The 18,833-nt window shown below is 38.2% G+C and overlaps 1 protein-coding gene across 1 annotated transcript; it reads left to right on the top strand.

Moving 5' to 3' along the window:
• Positions 1–14,138: 14,138 nt before the first annotated feature.
• On the top strand, positions 14,139–15,855 carry RTL2 (RNAse THREE-like protein 2). Its single transcript, XM_022303178.2, has 4 exons — positions 14,139–14,569; positions 14,635–14,787; positions 14,878–15,254; positions 15,464–15,855. Exons 1-4 carry the CDS (start codon positions 14,258–14,260, stop codon positions 15,636–15,638), a joined length of 1,017 nt encoding a protein of 338 aa, XP_022158870.1. The 5' UTR covers positions 14,139–14,257; the 3' UTR covers positions 15,639–15,855.
• The last annotated feature ends 2,978 nt before the right edge of the window (positions 15,856–18,833 follow it).

Raw genomic sequence — 18,833 nt, 5'->3', positions numbered from 1 at the left:
GTCCAGGGTACTTAATCCCCAAACACACTGGTAACACATTCCTTTCACCTACTAACTCTACTGCTCCTAATCTACCTAATTCTCCTATTTTCAAGATTGATAATCTCTTACATGTTCCTCATATGACAAAAATTTTGCTTAGTGTCAGTCAATTTGCTAGAGATAACCATGTATTTTTTGAGTTCCATCCCTTTACTTGCTTTGTGAAGGATCAAACCAATGGGACAATTCTTCTTCAAGGTCATTTACATGAAGGTCTTTACAAATTTGACATGGTGAAAGCACATCCCAGTTCCAATTCCTCTCCAACTGCATTGCTTACTTCCTCTGCTACTTATTCTTCTGATACCTGCTGTTCTTCTAAGTCATCTTGTAATACATCTATTGTAAATGATACCTTATGGCACTCTCGCCTAGGTCATCCCTCCCCTACCATTACTCAGCAAGTGCTTAAACAGTGTAATATCTCCATTTCTAATAAAATTTCAGAATTCTGTCAACCTTGTGCAATTGGTAAAAATCATAAACTTCCATTTTCTCATTCCACTTCTGTTTACTGCGCCGTTACAACTTATTGAATCAGATTTGTGGGGCACTTCTCATATATCTTCACGTAATGGTGTCAAATATTATATGAGCTTTGTTGACACATACTCACGTTATACTTGGATCTATTTTCTTCAATCCAAGTCCGAAGCTTTACAAACATTTATAACTTTCAAAACTCAAGTAGAAAAACTACTTAATCATCCTATCAAAATGCTTCAAACTGATTGGGGACGTGAATTTCGCTCCTTCACTCATTTCCTTAAACAACATGGTATTCTTCATAGGATTACTTGTCCACATACATCTGAACAAAATGGCATCGTTGAAAGGAAACATCGCCATATTGTTGAGATGGGTTTAACTCTTCTTTCTCATGCTTCCTTACCTTTATCTTTCTGGGATGATGCTTTCTCTACGTCTGTCTATCTCATTAATAGACTACCAACACAAGTCCTTCAAGGTAAAAGTCCTATGGAAACTTTGTTCCATACCAAACCTAATTACAAATTTCTCAAAGTGTTTGGATGTCTCTGCTTTCCCTATCTTCGACCTTTTAATAATCACAAACTTCAATTTCGTTCATCGCCCTGTCTATTTTTGGGCTATAGTAATATTCATCATGGCTACAAATGTCTTGCAAACAATGGTAGATTATTCATCTCTCGCCATGTTATTTTCAATGAAACAGTCTTTCCTTATAAATCAAAGTCTACGTCAGAAAACTCTCTGTTGTCCACTCATTCTCTTGCTTCTCTACCCACTGTTTCATTACCTTCTGCGCCTGTGTCTCTTATTTCTCCTGCTCCAATTCCATCTGCTTCACCAAATCTATTTCCTCCTGATTCTAATATCCACCAACCATCACCTTCCAATTCTTCAATACATGTCACTACTCTTCATCTGACCCCTCACCACTGCAGTCTTCCTTACCTTCAATATTCCATCTAATCAACCTGATACTATTATATCAGTTCCTCGCTCTTCCCTTCCTGATTCCTTACCTACATTGTCTCAAGGTCCTATATTGAATACTCATCCAATGGTGACCCGTGCCAAGAATGGCATTCGGAAGCCAAAAGCATTTTTAACTGAATTTTTAGATGCTGAACCGCCTAATGTTAGAACTGCTCTAAAATGTGCTCATTGGAAGCAAGCTATGGATATTGAATATGCAGCTCTCTTAGCTAACCAAACTTGGGATTTGGTTCCTACTCCTAAAGATAAAAAGATCATAGGATGCAAGTGGGTTTTCAAAATAAAAAGGAATTCGGATGGTTCCATATCTCGATACAAGGCTCGTTTAGTGGCAAAAGGTTTTCATCAAGTGGCAGATTTTGATTACTCTGAGACGTTCAGTCCCGTAGTCAAGCCTATCACTATTCGAGTACTATTAACTATGGCTCTTGCTAAGAATTGGGTGATTCGACAATTAGACATAAACAATGCTTTTCTTCATGGGTTATTGACTGAGGAAGTTTTTATGGAACAACCTACTGGTTTCTGTGCTCCTAATTCTTCTTCCTTATCACCATTGGTATGTAAGCTCAAAAAGGCCTTATATGGCCTCAAGCAGGCACCTCGGGCGTGGTATGACCGATTAAAAGACTTCTGAGTTAAAGCTGGTTTTGTTAATTCTCGAGCTGACACGTCATTATTCATGAAGGTTACTACTACAACTACTTGCTATGTTCTGATATACGTAGATGATATCATTGTTACCGGATCTTCTACTTATGAGATTCAATCTCTTATAGACTGCCTTCATCAAACCTTTGCTCTAAAAGACTTGGGTGTACTCAATTATTTTTTGGGAATAGAAGTTTCCTACACTCCCAATGGTGGTATGTTTTTGTCTCAAACTAAATACCTTACTGACTTGCTCCATCGTGCTAAGATGTTTGAGGTAAATGTTATATCCACACCAATGTTGAGTGGCTCTGTTATCTCAGCTAGAGGTAGTGAATTATTCAACGATCCTTCACTATATCGTAGCATTGTTGGATCTCTACAGTATGCTACAATTACACGTCCCGAGATTGCTTATTCAGTCAACAAAATTTGCCAATTCATGCATGCTCCAACCTTTCTTCACTGGCAGGCCACCAAACGTATACTCAGATATCTTAAAGGCACTCTCCATCATGGCTTAGTTCTTTCTAAACCAGCAGCTCTCAGTGTTCATGGATTTGCTGATGCCGATTGGGCTTCCGATCCTGATGACAGAAAATCTACCTCCGCGTTTTGCATATATTTTGGTGGTAATCTGGTTTCGTGGGGATCGAAGAAACAACACATTATTTCCAGATCTAGTACAGAGGCTGAGTTTCGATGTTGGCTAATGCTGCTATGGAGCTTGTTTGGTTAAAATCCCTCCTTATTGAGCTAGCTATTCCTCTGTCCACGCCTCCAATATTATGGTGTGACAATCTAGGTGCTGTTCACCTAAGTGCAAATCCAATATTACATTCGCGTACTAAACATGTTGAACTTGATATATATTTTGTGAGAGATCTGGTAGTGCAAAAGAAGCTCCGTGTCTATCATGTTCCAGCACATGAGCAAGTGGCTGACATCCTTACAAAACCACTATCTGCGAAGTCTTTTCTGGCTTTAAGGTCCAAGCTCAATGTTTTTGCTCCTACTGACATTGGCTTGAGGGGGGATATTAAGATAGCACACTGACTACAGTTTATATCAGTTTATTTTTCTGTTATTAGTTGCAAAATCAGTACTTGAGCTGTTAGTAATTTGTTGTATTCTTCAGCCCTTCTATATAATGGGTTTACTGTACTCTTGATCAATTAATGAAGATTACAATGTGTTCTTGCCCCCGTGGTTTATTCTTCATTCTACTAAATTCATATATGCCTTGCTTCTAAAAGTCTTAACAACATATTTTTTCTTTAAGCTTTTGTTGAATGAGTGAGTGTACACTTAATGTTTGGTTACTCTTTAATTCTCTTCACTAATTTGTCAACTAACCACTTTGAAGTTTTTTAATGTCATCTAATGACTAACTGTATGTATATTTATCATAGAGTCCTCAACTAAATTGTTGCCACCTTATCATATCTAATTTGAACATCTTCGACCCCTCGTATCCCAAGTATCTCCATAATGGTATGATATTCTCCGCTTTGGGCAGAACCCTTTTTTTTTTTTTGTTTCTGAAGATAATTGTCCTCTTTCATATACTATGGATCACCCCCCCCTCCCCCTCCCTAGCCAATGTGAGATTTTGTTTGCATTTCTTGTAATCCCAACACCTTCATCAAAGTTTCTCAATCTATAATTCTCTTCACAATTGTTATCATCAACTTCTTTATCTTTTAGAGGGTTTGGTCCAACTCATTGTTGAGATCTTCCTCATTATAAGAGAAATATATATCATCTACATCATCCTTCACGTCATCAAGTCCTTCATCACCTTCACAAATATGTTTCATGTAATCCTAATTCACTAAATGCTCTAAAATTACATTAATGGACTTGTTTACATTTACCAAAGCTAGAGATGCTAAATCCATAGTTACTTTATATGAATTTATTAACTTGTAACAACCATCAGAATCTTCGTACCACACATCCTCCTATTTACTATACCCTAATGACTTTATAACCTCAATCAACTCTAACATAGACCACATATTAATGTCATTCAGAGGAGCTTTTTGAACTCCTACATATTTGTCAGCTAATGATGATTTTAGCAATCAATCTCCTATAGGATGTGAGAAAGCAACAACAAGAAGAGAGGCGTGGGAGACGACTGGCGATGTGGAAGGGGTGATAAATTGGAGAAAATAGTGATAGAGCAAGAGGCAATAAATTTTTTTTATATGTTTTTAGTGTCAAGTTTGTAATTTTAATCATAAAAATATATAATTTTTTTAACATATTAACATTATAAATTAATAAAAAAATATATATTATAGAGGAAAAATTATTACTTTAAATGACAAAACAATTCCATTAGGGACAAAAGTGAACTAATTTATAATTTTTAGGGGCTAGTGTGCAGTTTTTAAAAATTTCGAATCAAAGTGAGCTATTCCTAAAACTTAGGGGCAAACACTAATTTTCCCCAAACAAATATTTATAAGCTAATTTACCTTCAAAAGAGCGGCTTGAGCAGTGAGTTTGAGAGTGAGAAATGTGGTTGACTAACTTTGATGTGAAGGAGACAAGAATGGTGGGTCGTTTCAAGAGTAATAGAAGTTTGAATCTTGGATAGGTGTGCTATAGGAAAATATATAGTACCTAGCAGTGTATACCTACTAGAACAATATTCTACCTTGTACCTTCCACCACGAAACATGCATAAGAAGTTTCATTCCAAAAAAAAAATATGTATAATATATATTGGCTAATTGGTAGGATATACCATTATACAGGCCTTCCAACCTACTAGCTGCCAACTTTTAATATATTGAAGCTGACCTAATTAAAGAAAATGTTACTTCTCCATTTTGTCAATTTCGGTTATTTGGTCGGTTTTTGAGATTTTGACTTTCGCTGTAATGCTCCAGGCACAAGATTAGCATGAGTCTAAGAGTATAGTTGGTGCGGTACATCACGTCACAATAGGCAGATATGTAACAACCCAATCATGACAACACGAACGTCTGCATACAGAGATTGGGGTAATGATGTAGATGGTGTACATGACTCTCCTTATAATCCAAAACTCTCGTTCCTTATATGTAAATCGCTGCTTAATTCATTTATGTTATTGTGTACAGTGTATTTATATGTTTGATATTCTGGTTTTTCTCTCGCTCTCGCTCTTCTCTCTCGCTCTCGCTCTTCTCTCTCATTCATCTCGCTCATGCTCTCTTCGCATATCTTAACTAATTCGGTCTCACTCTCTCTGGGACGTCGAGACCACTGCCTCAATAAGAAAAATAATGTTGGTGATGGATACGGCCTTTAAAATTTCCAACACATTTTGATGCGTTTTTCCATGAATTAATTAATAATTCAACCATTGTGACCCTTTATGTTCTCCCAAGCTACATTAAGTGTGAACAATTATGACCATTAACATCCAACCCCCTATATATGACGTGCAATGTGTGTATAACCTGTTGGATGTGTTGCCCTAAACTCGTAGTTTGTATTTTGTAAAAACAAATGTCTATTTAATAAAGTTTTATTCAATAAATTTGTTGTTGAATCATAGCTTTGCATTTTCAAAAATCCAATAAACTAAACATCCAAGGTTATTTATGATGTAATCGGGACAGTATATATACTAGGTATATAGTTGATATAGGGGGGGTATATATTTGATATACCCTTGATATATGAATGGATAATGTCCCGTGAATAACCTAAAGGGTCTATAGTATATGGATAAGGCTGGGTACCTTATCCTAGCAACACTATGGATACGGCCCGCTCTGTAAAGGTTACAGACGACTCGATCCAGGTCGTTCGTGTGGAGACATGGGAGTGGGGGTATCCTATACAATGAGTTTGTATAAGACCGGACCGCGAAATAGGCAATCTTTAGTTGTAACACCGTTAACTAATAGATTGTCATTTCTTAGGATGACTAGGCAACTCATTCTCAATCCTGAGTGAGTTATGGACTCCTGCCCGTGAGGGCTCGTTCTTTGATCTGTATGGGTAAGAGTGGCCCGAGTCGCCGACTCAACATTCCTACCATTTTGGGGACGAGACCGAGTGGGGAGCTGGGAACATAACTTCACAAGATGGAATTCACTCCTCCCCGACTTTAGGGAAGTAGGTGAGTGTTCCCTTAAATACAGACTCCGGGACTTGAACAAGGGACCCCACCCTCTCATTGGCCGAGAGGGACTTCCGATTATTGGTTGGACCATAACCGGGTTGTTCATTAGAGGAGCAGTGGTGTTTAAGGAGTAAGATGTAACTCAGGGGTAAAACGGTAATTTGACCCAACTTGAGTTACAAACACTCGTGAAGGATTGACTCGTCATTAATGGTCGTATATCCATGGACACGAAAACATTCTGCAGTGAAAAGAGTGCAACTGCGGGTCTTTAGTGGAATGACCCGTAGTTAACGAATCTAGATTAACTCGGTCGATGAGTTTGACCGATTAATCTTGCATCGTTGGAGCTTCAGATCTGTAGGTCCATTAGGTCCCCTTGCTAGCTCATGACGGGTAAAACGAGGATCAAATTTTTGGAAGAATTTGAATTGTTCAAATTACTTAAGAGATTATATGTATATTGATACATTATAATATATATAGTTAATTGTAAATTAAAACTATATATTATGAGAGATATTATTTGAATGAGATTCAAATAAAATTAATATGAATGAGATTCATATTAAAACTATAGGTTAAAAATAATGTACATAAGATGTACATTAAAACTATAGGTTATACGAGAGAAATGTTTTAGAATATGATTCTAATTTTATGATAAATAATTAAGTGTTAATTATTTATGTATATATATATTTATTAATTATTAATTGGATTAATAATTAATTGGATTAATTAATTTTATATATATTAATTATTATATATATATTATTATATATATATTTTTTAATTATTATTATATTATATATATATATATTAATATTAATATTATTATTATTATTAATATTAACTGCCCTGCAAAATTGCAGGGGAGTGGGAGGTTTTGTGACGTGGGGAGTTACCCCACATCACCCTTCTTCTTCTTCTCCAAGTGTTGGAGAATTAGACAGAAGGTGTTACAGTACAGAACAGAATAAGAAAAAAACTCCCAGATCTCTCTCAAATTCTCTCGATCTCTCCCTCTCTTCTATCAAGGTGCTACCACAAGCACGATCCCGAGACCCAAGAGGATAGCGAGGAAGATCTGGTGGTGGTGTTTGAGGGGAATTCACTGAAGAAAAGTTCTTCAAAGGTTTGTTTTTCCCCTGTATTTTTCTTCTGTAAAATTCGATTTTGTATTCCGAAAATCAGCAACGAAAATCCGTTTCCGCTCCGAGATTCACATCCCTTCATAACCCACCAAGCAACTAACTCACATTGTTTCCTTGTTTAGCCAATATCACAGCGTTCACAAGCAAACAATGTCGTCTGATGAAACGACCAGTCCTTTGACGAAAAATGCCTCAGCAATTGCAGAAAATAATCTTCAAGATGCTACAATGTTGCTATCGAGCAGCACACCAAGAAATCGAAGCACTCAAGAGAGAGCTTCGTAGAATGCCGCATGAACTAAACAACACGAAGTTTAGGTTAAGGGGATTGAATGAGCAGGGGATATACTCAATAGACTCTTCAATGAAGAGCACAAAATGAGACTCCGTTTCGAAGTCAGAATAGCAGAGTTGGAGTCTCGTCGTATTTGATCCATCGCTGGTGCATGCTACTGTTGCGTTCCCACAACTATGATGAATGCAAGTGCAAGTGTACACTATACTCGTCTATTGTAGTATGAAAGAGGTCGAATCCACAGAGACTAAGGATGCTACTTTAACCATTCGTTGAAGGATACCAAAAATGCTAATAAAAGATAATAAGTGGTTATACAACTAAACTAAGTAAAATGCTATAAAAATGCTGAAATAAACTCCAAGAGAAAAATATTGTAATAACATATGCTGGGGCAAAGAAATGCATTAGCACATAATGCAAATGAGGGATTAACAGATGCGAGGAAACGGGGCAGACTCCTTATGCTTTCACTAAATCCGATCTCTACTCTAGCATGTAATCGACTGCTATTGTTCAACTCGACGTGGTTCCCTCTCAAGATACTCAAACATGAATACCCAAAACTCCTATTGCTAGAAACCCAAGCAATGAAAACGAGTTCTAAGCATGATTAAGGGATCCCATTCCTAGAGCATCTACAAATCTACTAGAAAAAAGTAGCTAAATACAAATGGAGCAAGTCAACTAACCATAAGCCCTTCCTGGTCATATAGAAGTTAGCATACTAAACAAGGTGGCCAACAATGTTTAGTAAGATGAAGAAAAATACGCACAATTCCATTAAATAGCAAGAAAAAAACAGCTATAATTTTGATTGTTCAATAGTTATAGCATATAAATCTCCCCAAAAATGAGACTTAGTTGATGGGAGAAAGGGAAAACGAAATGGGTAAAGAAAATATACAATCCATTCTAAAGAAAAACGTTGATGGAGACCACCAGCACGCAAGGTCCAACAGCAGCTCCTCCCTGTCAGCAGCTTGTCCTTGAAATAGGTCTACTCTCATCGACTTCAACACCATATTTGGAGTATTTTCTCTCTTTGGGATTGATTCCCCCTTGGGTAATAATGGTGAGACAACCCTTATTTTGTTACTTTTATGGCTTTTTCGAAAATTAGGGCAAAACTTAGTAAAACGCGCATTGTATGGACATAAATGAAAATCCCGCGTGTTACTGCGCTGCCCAAGAATTTCTGCAGCAAGCGATGCTCCAGCACGGCAATGCTCCGGCATTTCTCCTCAATTTTGCTGCTCCTCAGCAATTTATATGGGAAATAAGTATCAATTTGCATAAATTCAATAGCATGCGGATTTAGCATATGATAATTAACTTTTCCGCTCAATTCCTCACTTTAGCATGCTTCTTAAATAAAGATCCTCACATTAAAGCACGAATTAACTCAAGTATTTACTAAAATAACTCTCTTTTGGAGAGCTATCAGCTGCCGTCAATATCACTTCAAATCATTGCATTGTAATAATTTTGTAGATTTAAAAAATATGTTAAGAAAAATATTTCGAATCTTCATGTCTGCGTGCTCTCTCGCTCTAGCTCGTCAGCTTTCTTGCTCTGTTTCATTCTCACTTTTTCTCACTCTTACTCTATCTTATCTCGTTTCTCTATTTTTTCTCACTCTTTTTTGTTCTTCCTCATTTGCACTTTCTCTTGCTCTCGCTTATCTTTCCCAATCTATTTGCCTTCCTCATGCATATACACGCATGTGGGAGTATAACGCCCCGTGTTACTCAGGTTAGTTTACCCTCGATTCTCCGGGCCTCCTTTCTTAGAAATTTCTTTTTTATTTAATTTCATTGTTTCATTTCATTTTATTTCGAGCTACTGTGGTAATTGTTATGAGTGTTGAAGTGTACTTACGTATCTAATTATTGTGTAACGAGGAAATTGTTTTCTCTACAATTGTTCTGGTCCGTTGGGCCCAAATTAAGTATCTAGGTAAGTGGGCCTTCCTTGTTTTAAAACAAGAGGGAAAAAGAAAAAAACCCTAGCCCAAGTGGGTCACTTCTTGTAAAAACAAAAGAAAGGTAAGGAGAAAACCCTAGCCCCCAAAACCCCTCCCATTCGTGAACCTCTCCCCCCCCCCCCCCCCGGTCTTAGTTTTCGTTTTTCTTTCTTCTACCGGCGCCTCAACCCTCCCCGAAGCACTCGACGGACGGCGACCACCAGCGGTTTTGACAGCAGCAGCAGGAGGCAACGGCGCGGCAGGCGGCGGCGGCGGGCGACTTCGGGCAGCAACGAGTGCACGATTTTCCGGCAGCAGCAAGCGTGCGCGGGTGTCGGGCAGCAGCAGTTCGCGGACGTCGGGCAGCAGCGGTGCGCGGGCGTCGGGCAGCAGCGGTGGTGCCCAGATTCCGGTAGCAGCAGGTCCTTGCTGCACACAACGTCGTGGGCATCGTTTTGGTGAGTTTTTACTGCTAAAATAGTCCGGACAGCAGCAGTTTCCGATCTCGGCACCTACCCATAACCATTAGAGGCTCGATTTACGCAACCCACATTTATTCGAGTTAGGCCTGAGTTACCCGCACCTAGACGAAGTCGATTTTTGTGGTAATGGGCATTGCAAGATCTCTTAGAATGAATTTAAACGGCTGGAAATTTTGTATTAATTATTTCGTTTGTCTATTGTTGATTAGGTGGTGAGTTGACGCAAGATATAGGAGCATAGCAGTGAGTAAGTAGCACCAGGGGGCGAGTGCGTGCATTATTTAGTGTTAACGGAATGGTTTTGGTGCTAATTTTTAGTTAGAATAATTTATTTCGTGCATTAGAAAATTGTTAGTCTTGGTTTTGTGAACTCTTAGTGATTGTTGTTGAGTTACGTGTTACTGTTTTCATTGTTAGACATTATGAAAATGCATGATTTCTTATTGTTGGTTGTGATTGGTCAGTTCTGATTATTGTGGTTGGAAGTAGTTAACCCATGACGTTTGTAAACATGTCGGAGACGAAATGCATGTGTTGATAGCCTGTTATATAGTTTTATATTGTTTTGTTGGAAGCTGCTGGGTTAGTGTATTGTTTGGTACGAAGAAAAGCATGCTGGTAAATTTGTGCTGTGAATTGAAATGTGGAAGACTTACTTATAGGTTGTCTTTGGAGGATTAGTGGGAATTGTCAAGAGTGATGGGTCGGGTCAGTGGTTCGTTAACCTGTGGGTTGTCTGAATTGAAAATGCATACTAGTCGCTTGGTTATTCAAAGCTTTGAGTGGATGCCTTGGGAATAAATGGCAAGGCCGAACATCAGGTTTCTATGGAGAAGTATTGGGGTCTTGGGAATAAATGTCAAGAACCAATACGTCGGGTAGTCATCGGTACCTTGGGGATAAATGTCAAGGACTGCTGCACAGTTCAAGGCCTTGGGGATAAATGGCAAGGTCGAACATCAAGCTTCTGTAGAGAAGTATTGGGGTCTTGGGAATAAATGTCAAGGGCCAATACGACTCGAAGAGTTAGACTCGGAGGACTAACGTGGAGTGGTGATTATGAGTAACAGTTCAAGACCTTGGGGGTAAATGGCAAGGTCGAACACCAAGCGTTGTAGAAGGAGGTCGGTATCTTGGGAATAAATGTCAAGAGTCATTACGCCTCGAAAAGTTAGACTTGGAGTACCAACATAGGGTGGGAGTGAGTGTTAGTTCAAGTGGGACAAAGGCTAGTGGGTCGTGTGGTTGGAGTCCCGAAATCTAGGCGTTGGGTTGCTTGTATGGAAATGTTAATCTATTATTATTATCCCATGCTGCCTATCTGTTTGTTCTGCTATTGTTTTCATTTGATGTGGTTGTGATTACGAGCGTGTTGTGGTGTTTAGTTAGGGTGGGCTACTTACGGAGTATTTTACGTACTCACCCCCCCTACCTTATTTGTTTCAGGTGTGAACAGGACCGACCGTGGTGATGATGTTGAGGAGGTCTGACTGAGGAGGAATCACTAGCTGTGTTGGTTAGGCTAGGGAATAATGTCGTGCATTGCAGACATCGTTAAAATCTTATTGTTATGAAATAAAAGGGGAATTAGACATTGGGTTAACTCAAATGACACTTTCTCTTATTACTTTATGGGTATTTTTACTATTCGAATTACTGATGTATTTTGGATTACGAGACAAAACGATTATTTTCTTTTGATTGGATTCCTGACCACTGAGGCGGGTATTATTTTCTGGATATTCCATTGTTGTGTACCTCCATTTTGTATGTTGCATTAAGAGAACATTACATTTTCGTTACCTTAAATAGGAGGGTTCAGTAAGCGTTATAGGACCGTTACTTTGTTAAACGTATCAGAAATTCGGGTCTTTACAGGGAGTGTTTCGAAACTAACATCCAATAATTGTAGCATTTAATTATCACCATACAACATTCAATGAATTCGGATTTTCATGTCATTCCAATTCTATATAAAGAACAAAGTCTATCACCTATCTTCCATTCTATTCTCAACCAAAGCATTCTTCTCTTACACCATATACATAAGAAATGTCTTACGAGGTTACTAGTGCAAGTAGAAGGTCAGAATCATAAGGGAAAAAACTGTACAAAAATACAATGAAGGTTGAGTTGGAAGATGAGAGGAGACAACATCGCAAGAACTGATAGCTGTTATACTCAGTGCAGTCTCACGGAGAAGAGATAGTTGGGTTAAGTATCTGGAAGTTCTTGTAGAGGAAGAGAGGGAACGGGCAGACAAGTGCGAGGAGGAGAAGCGAGAACTGCAGTATAGGGTTGCAATATTGGAGTCACGTTCTAGAGCATTGTGGGCATTGTCGTCGTAGGTTTGCTGGGATTCATTACATTTATATGTATTTTTCTTATTTTTAGGTTCACACATGTTCTTCACAGATGTTCGCTAATTGATTTCTAACCGTATAAAATCATATTGATATCTAGTCGAAAAACTTCAAACAAGACCAACAATTACATGGTTGTACAGTTATAATCAAACAAATAACTAATTTAAACAACAAAGTACTGCCTCGGTAAATTGTCTCGCTCTCACTCAATCTTGGTCTCGCTCAATCTCGCTCTCGCTATACCTTACTGCTCTCGCTCTCACTCTTGCAGTATTTCGCTCTTACTCTCAATCTCAAAGTATCTCGTTCTCGCTATCGTATATCTCGCTCTAGCTCTCCCTCTCGTAGCTCGATCTAGCTCTCGCTCACTTTAGCTGACTCTTCAATGCTTCGCACTCTCGCTCCTGCTCTGTTTCACGCACGACAAATTCAATCCTACTTTAGCATTTGGTCCCTGTCAACTTTCTCTCTCCATCTATTAAAAGTTCGAACGAACACGTTAGCAACCCAGGTATACTGAACAAATAACATCATATGAAACCCAACGCAGGACTATTGTTATAGACTACATTTCGAACAATCCTCCCGAATATCATAAAGGAGACTCTAAATCCAGGTAAGTGACCTAATCGTAAACGGAGAGGCAAGGAGAAATCTGCGAGGTGAGTTGAAAGGTACGGACAAATTGAAGTTCGAACGAAGTAGTGTGAGTGAGAGAAGATGGAAAAGAAGATTAAAGTTTGAAATTTCGTCTATTTGTATTACCCAAGGAAAGGGAGGGGCATAGACAATCATTAGGTAATCGGGTAATGTCAGCAAAAGATTAGAAAATATGGGTTTCGAGGGTCAAAAACCCTTTTTTTTTTTTGATTTTCAAATTATTATTCTAATAAAACAATTACGACATATTTAATCAGGGGCGGATTTAATATATTTTGATTCAAGAATGCAAAGAAGTTTGGACATACACCACCAGACAAAACACTGATATTTGTAACATTTGGTGAACTATAAAATATTTATTTAAAATTCAATCCGCCCCTGATTATAATTATTGTATTTTCTTTTTAGTTTAGAAAAAAATCTTCGAGGGCTTGAAAATTTTAATTAATTATGATTCTTAAATATATTATCATATTTATACTTTTCCTTTTGAAAACTTTGTGGAGAACCATAGATTTTTGGCCAATCGTAAACCGTCATTATTCAAAAAACTATATTTTATTTGTAGGCATTATAAATTATCCCTAAAAAAAATTGGAAATTTTGTCACATGCCTTTCACATACCAAATTTGGCTTGAAATCAATTTAATTCACAAAGTTATTGGACAATATTTTGGTTAGAAACTCAAATTACCATAAAATTATTAAGATGGGTTGATATTTAGATTTAAATAAATTTAAATCCATTAAAGAATTGAGATAGATCTAAAATCATTCCAATCAAAATCTTTTAATATTAAATCGAACTCATAATCCAATCAGAGTCCAATCCCATATCACTCGCACCACTTTGAAATTGGTCTTTGCAATAGAAGAAAGGGAAGCGGTGGTCAAACACGTCATGAACAAACGTTTTCCAAATGAAGAAAAAAGAAAGAAAAAGAAGAAGCGACACCATTTGGAATTTGGAACCCAAACCCGAACCCTGCCTGCAAGCGGCAGCAGTCTCCATTTGGAAGTTCGATGGAGGCGTCTGTGGCGGCGGTGGAGCGCTTGGTTTCGTACAGTTTCAAGAACAAGAAGCTGTTGGAGGATGCCCTCACCCACCCCTCTTACACCCACTCTCCCTCTTACCAGCGCCTCGAGTATATCGGCGATTCAGCCATTGGCCACGCCATCAACGATTACTTCTTTCTCGCTTATCCCGACCTCCATGAGGGCCAGATCTCTTCCCTTAAAGCTGCCAACGTCAGCACCGAGAAGCTTGCCCGCGTCGCTCTCCGCCATGGCCTCTACCACTTCCTCCGGCACAACGCCCCCGCTCTCGATCATCAGGTTCGTTGATTCCGCCACCCCTTCTCCCACTTGTTCCAATTATGACTGATTTCTGTTCTAATTAGGTTCGAGAGTTCGTCGATTCCGTCAGCCAAGAGGACGACTCGGTTCCCTATGGCGGATTGGTGCAGGCTCCTAAAGTTCTTGCTGACATTGTCGAATCTGTGGTTGGTGCTATCTATGTAGACATTGATCTTGATCTTAAGAGACTATGGGTGGTGGGTTCTTGGATTCATTTCGGGTATAAACATTACTACTTTACCAGCTGGGCACCAATAATTGGTTTGTTTTGTTTAATTTTTTTGTAGATTATTAGGGGTTTGTTAGAGCCAATTTACACCCCTGAGGACTTGCTGGTGGAACCCCAGCCGGTTACTGTGCTGTATGAAGTTTGCCAAAGGAATGGGATGCATGTTGACATGAAGAATTGGAGAAACGGTTCCAAAACTGTTTCTAGTGTCTATGTTGATGGTAGTTTTGTTGCCTCTGGTTCCTCCAAGCAGAAGCAAATTGCGAGGCTTGATGCTGCAAGAGAAGCTCTGAAAAAATTGTCAAAGTTTATGGATATAAGTAATAGAACTGCTATAACTATTGATGGTATTGATGAATCGTTTGAAATTGAAGGGGCAAAGCAAAAGTTACATGATTTTTGTTCCAAGAAGAAGTGGCAAAAACCAACATACAGGTATAAAAACAACTAAACATCTCATCTGCATCAACTTGTTTAAGGTTTCGTTTGATGATGATCTCGATCTTAGTTTTCTGTTTTTAAGGATTATGTCTGCTTCCTCTCACTTCCTTTGCTATGTCTTTTACCATTCTTATGAATGCATTTCAATTCGAGGCCAGATCCCTTTGCTATATTATAGTTTGTGGGTTTTTTTTCATTTGCAGTATTGAGCAAGATTTAGGGCCTTCACATGAAAAGAGATTTGTTTGCTCTGTTAAGATTGCCACTTCTTCTGGTGTGCTGTGTATGATTGGAGATGAGAAGTCAAGAGTAAGGGATGCTGAGAATTCTGCAGCCTCTTTGATGATTCGTGCTCTACAGGAAAGAAACTATTTCTAGTGCCTATTTATCGTACAGTCAGTTATGTTCTCTGCTATATCAAGTAACTGGATTACATACCAAAACTTCATCTCCTCTTTTGTTTATTTTGCTCATATGCCTGTTCTAAGAGGTACGTACGTATCTTGTGAATTGTTACACTATCTGCCTTTCTGGCTAAAATTTATTGTATCAATTCCATATCTATTGCATATAAAATTCTAACTAGTTTTGGCAACCATGAGTTTGAATTCTCTACCCCACCTCTACTAAAAAAATATTCTACCTCGGGTCAACTCCTTATTTGGCAAACATCACACTCTTATGATAATGGACAACAAGTCGGTAAGTTTGAGATCTATTTGATAACGTTTCCGTTTCATGTTTTTTGTTTCCTAAAAAATAGAATTGCATGGCTTCCAAAATTCATGATAAAACAAAACTTTTATTTACGTTGGAACAAATTGGAAACGATAGATAACAAGAAACTTGTTTTTTTGTTTCAAAATTTTTATACAATTTTGAGAATTTTTTTAGAAAATGAGAAATAAAAAACATAAATAGAAATTTCTTTCTAAATTTTCTTTTTAAAAAAAAATTAAAGGAAAAATGTTATCAAATGGGTTTTTAGAGATCGGCTTTTGTAGTGACCCATAATTATACGGACTTTTGTTGTGACTCATAATTATATCAGCAAGCGACCCCCAAATAAAATAGAAAAAATTATATTTTATTATATTTGTTTATAAATCCTAGCTAGTTTTGTCCACATGGCATTGATTATGAGTTCCAATTCCTCTTCCTATTTGTACTACAAGAAAAAGTTTCTAGCTCATGTGAACTTATTTGGCACACATCATCTCACAGTGATGATCATGACCAACAAGTCTTGTGGAGTAAATTTAAAGTCAGATATGTTCCCGTTTCTTTTCCAAAATTTTTGTACAATTTTGACAATGTTTTTAAAAAATAAAAAATGAAAAACATAAGTAGACATAAAATGATTAGATATTTTAATAAAATTGTAAACAAGAAACGTTATTTGTAGTGATTCTTGATATACCTAATTATATCAGCAAAGCGACCCCAAATGAAATAGAAATTTTTTATATTTTGTTATATGAGATTACAAATTTGAGTGTAGCTTTAAGACATTAAATTATGAGGTATATTGAACCATAGGGTTAGGAATTTGGATAGGAAGGTCTGAATTACAAGGAAGAGGATAGACAAGTAGTATTCCAGCACCAGACAGGTCTAGAATTGATGATGAATGTAATTATTTTTTTATGATCCGGATACCACACAGATCATGGTAACTTTCCTTTAAAGGAAAGGTCTTAGTGCAGAAGGATGCTTCTGATCCGGTCTTCAGATTTCCAAAGGAATTTTGATTGCTTTTCTAATGATCCAAGTGAAATAAGTTTTTGTTAATTATCTTTCTTCAACTACAAATTATTCCTCTTTCTACATTGCTGAGCACAACATTTTGGAAGCATGATTCGAGCACTTTTCTAGCTTTTCTGAACTTTCAGCAGCTTCCTTAATTTTGTCTTCCATATTTCTCATTCGTTTGGGAGTTGAGGCAGCCTAGCTCTTTAGGTGGATTTGTTATGGTTCTCTCTTCTCCAAGAATTAGAAACAAGAACCAACAATATTAAATTACACCTTCTCTTTTTAAGATAAGAAACGGTAAGGTATCACCTTACTGATTGATATTCAAACGCGAGAAATACGTCCCACGGACATACAGATGGCGTGCCTTCAAGGTGGAAATGAGGGAATTGTTGACGAATAGTGACAATGGTCTCCCATGTAGCTTCATGTTCGAGCAGGTCCTTCCATTGAATTAGCAGTTCCCAATCATCCCCATTAGGGCTTTTACGAATAGCCATGACATCCAGCGGTTCTGCAACCCATTCGAAGTTGTCGACAGGTTGGACCTCAGTGTCGGGCCCCACGGCTTTCTTTAACTGGGACAGATGAAATACCGGGTGGAGAGTAGCCTCGAAGGGTAGGTCAAGTTTGTATGAAATCGGTCCGACCCGAGACAAAATGGTGTATGGCCCACAATATTTGGGGGTCAGTTTCTCACAGCAGCGTTTGGCAAGGGAGTGTTTGTTGGGTTTTGGCAAAATATTGGAATTGAAGTTGTCCCACATTGGAAGAATACAAGGATGGTCTCCATGTGCTAGAAGTTGTCCCACATCGGAAAAGTACAAAGAGAAGATGTGTTCCAACTACTATAAAAGGAGTTCATGGGCTTGGGTTTTAATCATCCCAATTGAAATACTTTAAGCCTGATGTACTAGCTCTAGTTAACTGAGCGGTATCTGCTTTGAAAGAGTGTTTTGTGTAATTGGGGTCGGGGAGAGAAATCTGTGTGATTGTAATAATTTTTCACATAGTGGATTTTTCCTTGTGGGCCGTGGTTTTTTCTCCGATTTGGAGTTTTTCAAATCCCCTACAAGTGGTATCAAAGCTTTAGGTTTGTAGTTTCTAGAATTTCTGAGTATGCAGATTTCTTGAAACGAGTTACGGTTCTGTGAATAGTGTGGCTTGTTCACTGTTTGCAGATTTGCTAGGAGTGTGAAGCAGATATGTCATTCTTTATGAGTCCAGTGAAGATTGACGTGGAGAAATTTGACGGAAGGATAAACTTTGGCTTGTGGCAAGTGCAAGTCAAGGATGTGCTGATACAATCTGGGTTACACAATGCGTTGAAGGGAAGACCGAGTGAAGGTGCTTCTGAAAAGCTAAGCGGTGATGGTGGTCCAATGGAGTCCACTGGTGGTTCCAGCAGAGGTTCTAAGAAGTCTAGCATGAGTGATGAAGATTGGGAGGAAATGGATTTGAGAGCTGCAAGCGCGATACGAACAGGTTTGGCTAAGAATATTCTTGCGAATGTGCATGGAATTTCGACAGCCAAAGAGCTTTGGGAGAAGCTCGAAGCGTTGTATCAGGCAAAGGGCATCTCAAATCGGCTGTACCTGAAGGAGCAGTTTCACACACTACGAATGGAGGAAGGTACGAAAATTTCAGATCATCTGAGTAATCTCAATAGCATCATCTTTAATCTGGAGGCGATCGAAGTGAAGATAGATGACGAAGATAAAGCACTCAGGCTCATCTTATCACTTCCACCTTGTTATGAACACACATGAAGCCAATCTTGATGTATGGGAAGAATACTTTGAATTTTGCCGAGGTTACTAG

This window comes from Momordica charantia (genome assembly GCF_013281855.1).
Source record: "Momordica charantia cultivar OHB3-1 chromosome 10 unlocalized genomic scaffold, Mcharantia_2.0 BLBB01000010.1, whole genome shotgun sequence".
Lineage (NCBI taxonomy): Eukaryota > Viridiplantae > Streptophyta > Magnoliopsida > Cucurbitales > Cucurbitaceae > Momordica > Momordica charantia.
The sequence above is the reverse complement of the archived record's forward strand: the minus strand, read 5'-3'. Positions and strand labels throughout refer to the sequence as shown.

Coding starts and splice junctions, on each gene's coding strand:
- RTL2 (XM_022303178.2), top strand. CDS start 14,258: ATGGAGGCGTCTGTGGCGGCGGTGGAGCGCTTGGTTTCGTACAGTTTC. Junction 14,570..14,634: donor CCCCCGCTCTCGATCATCAG/GTTCGTTGATTC, acceptor TGTTCTAATTAG/GTTCGAGAGTTCGTCGATTC. Junction 14,788..14,877: donor ATCTTAAGAGACTATGGGTG/GTGGGTTCTTGG, acceptor ATTTTTTTGTAG/ATTATTAGGGGTTTGTTAGA.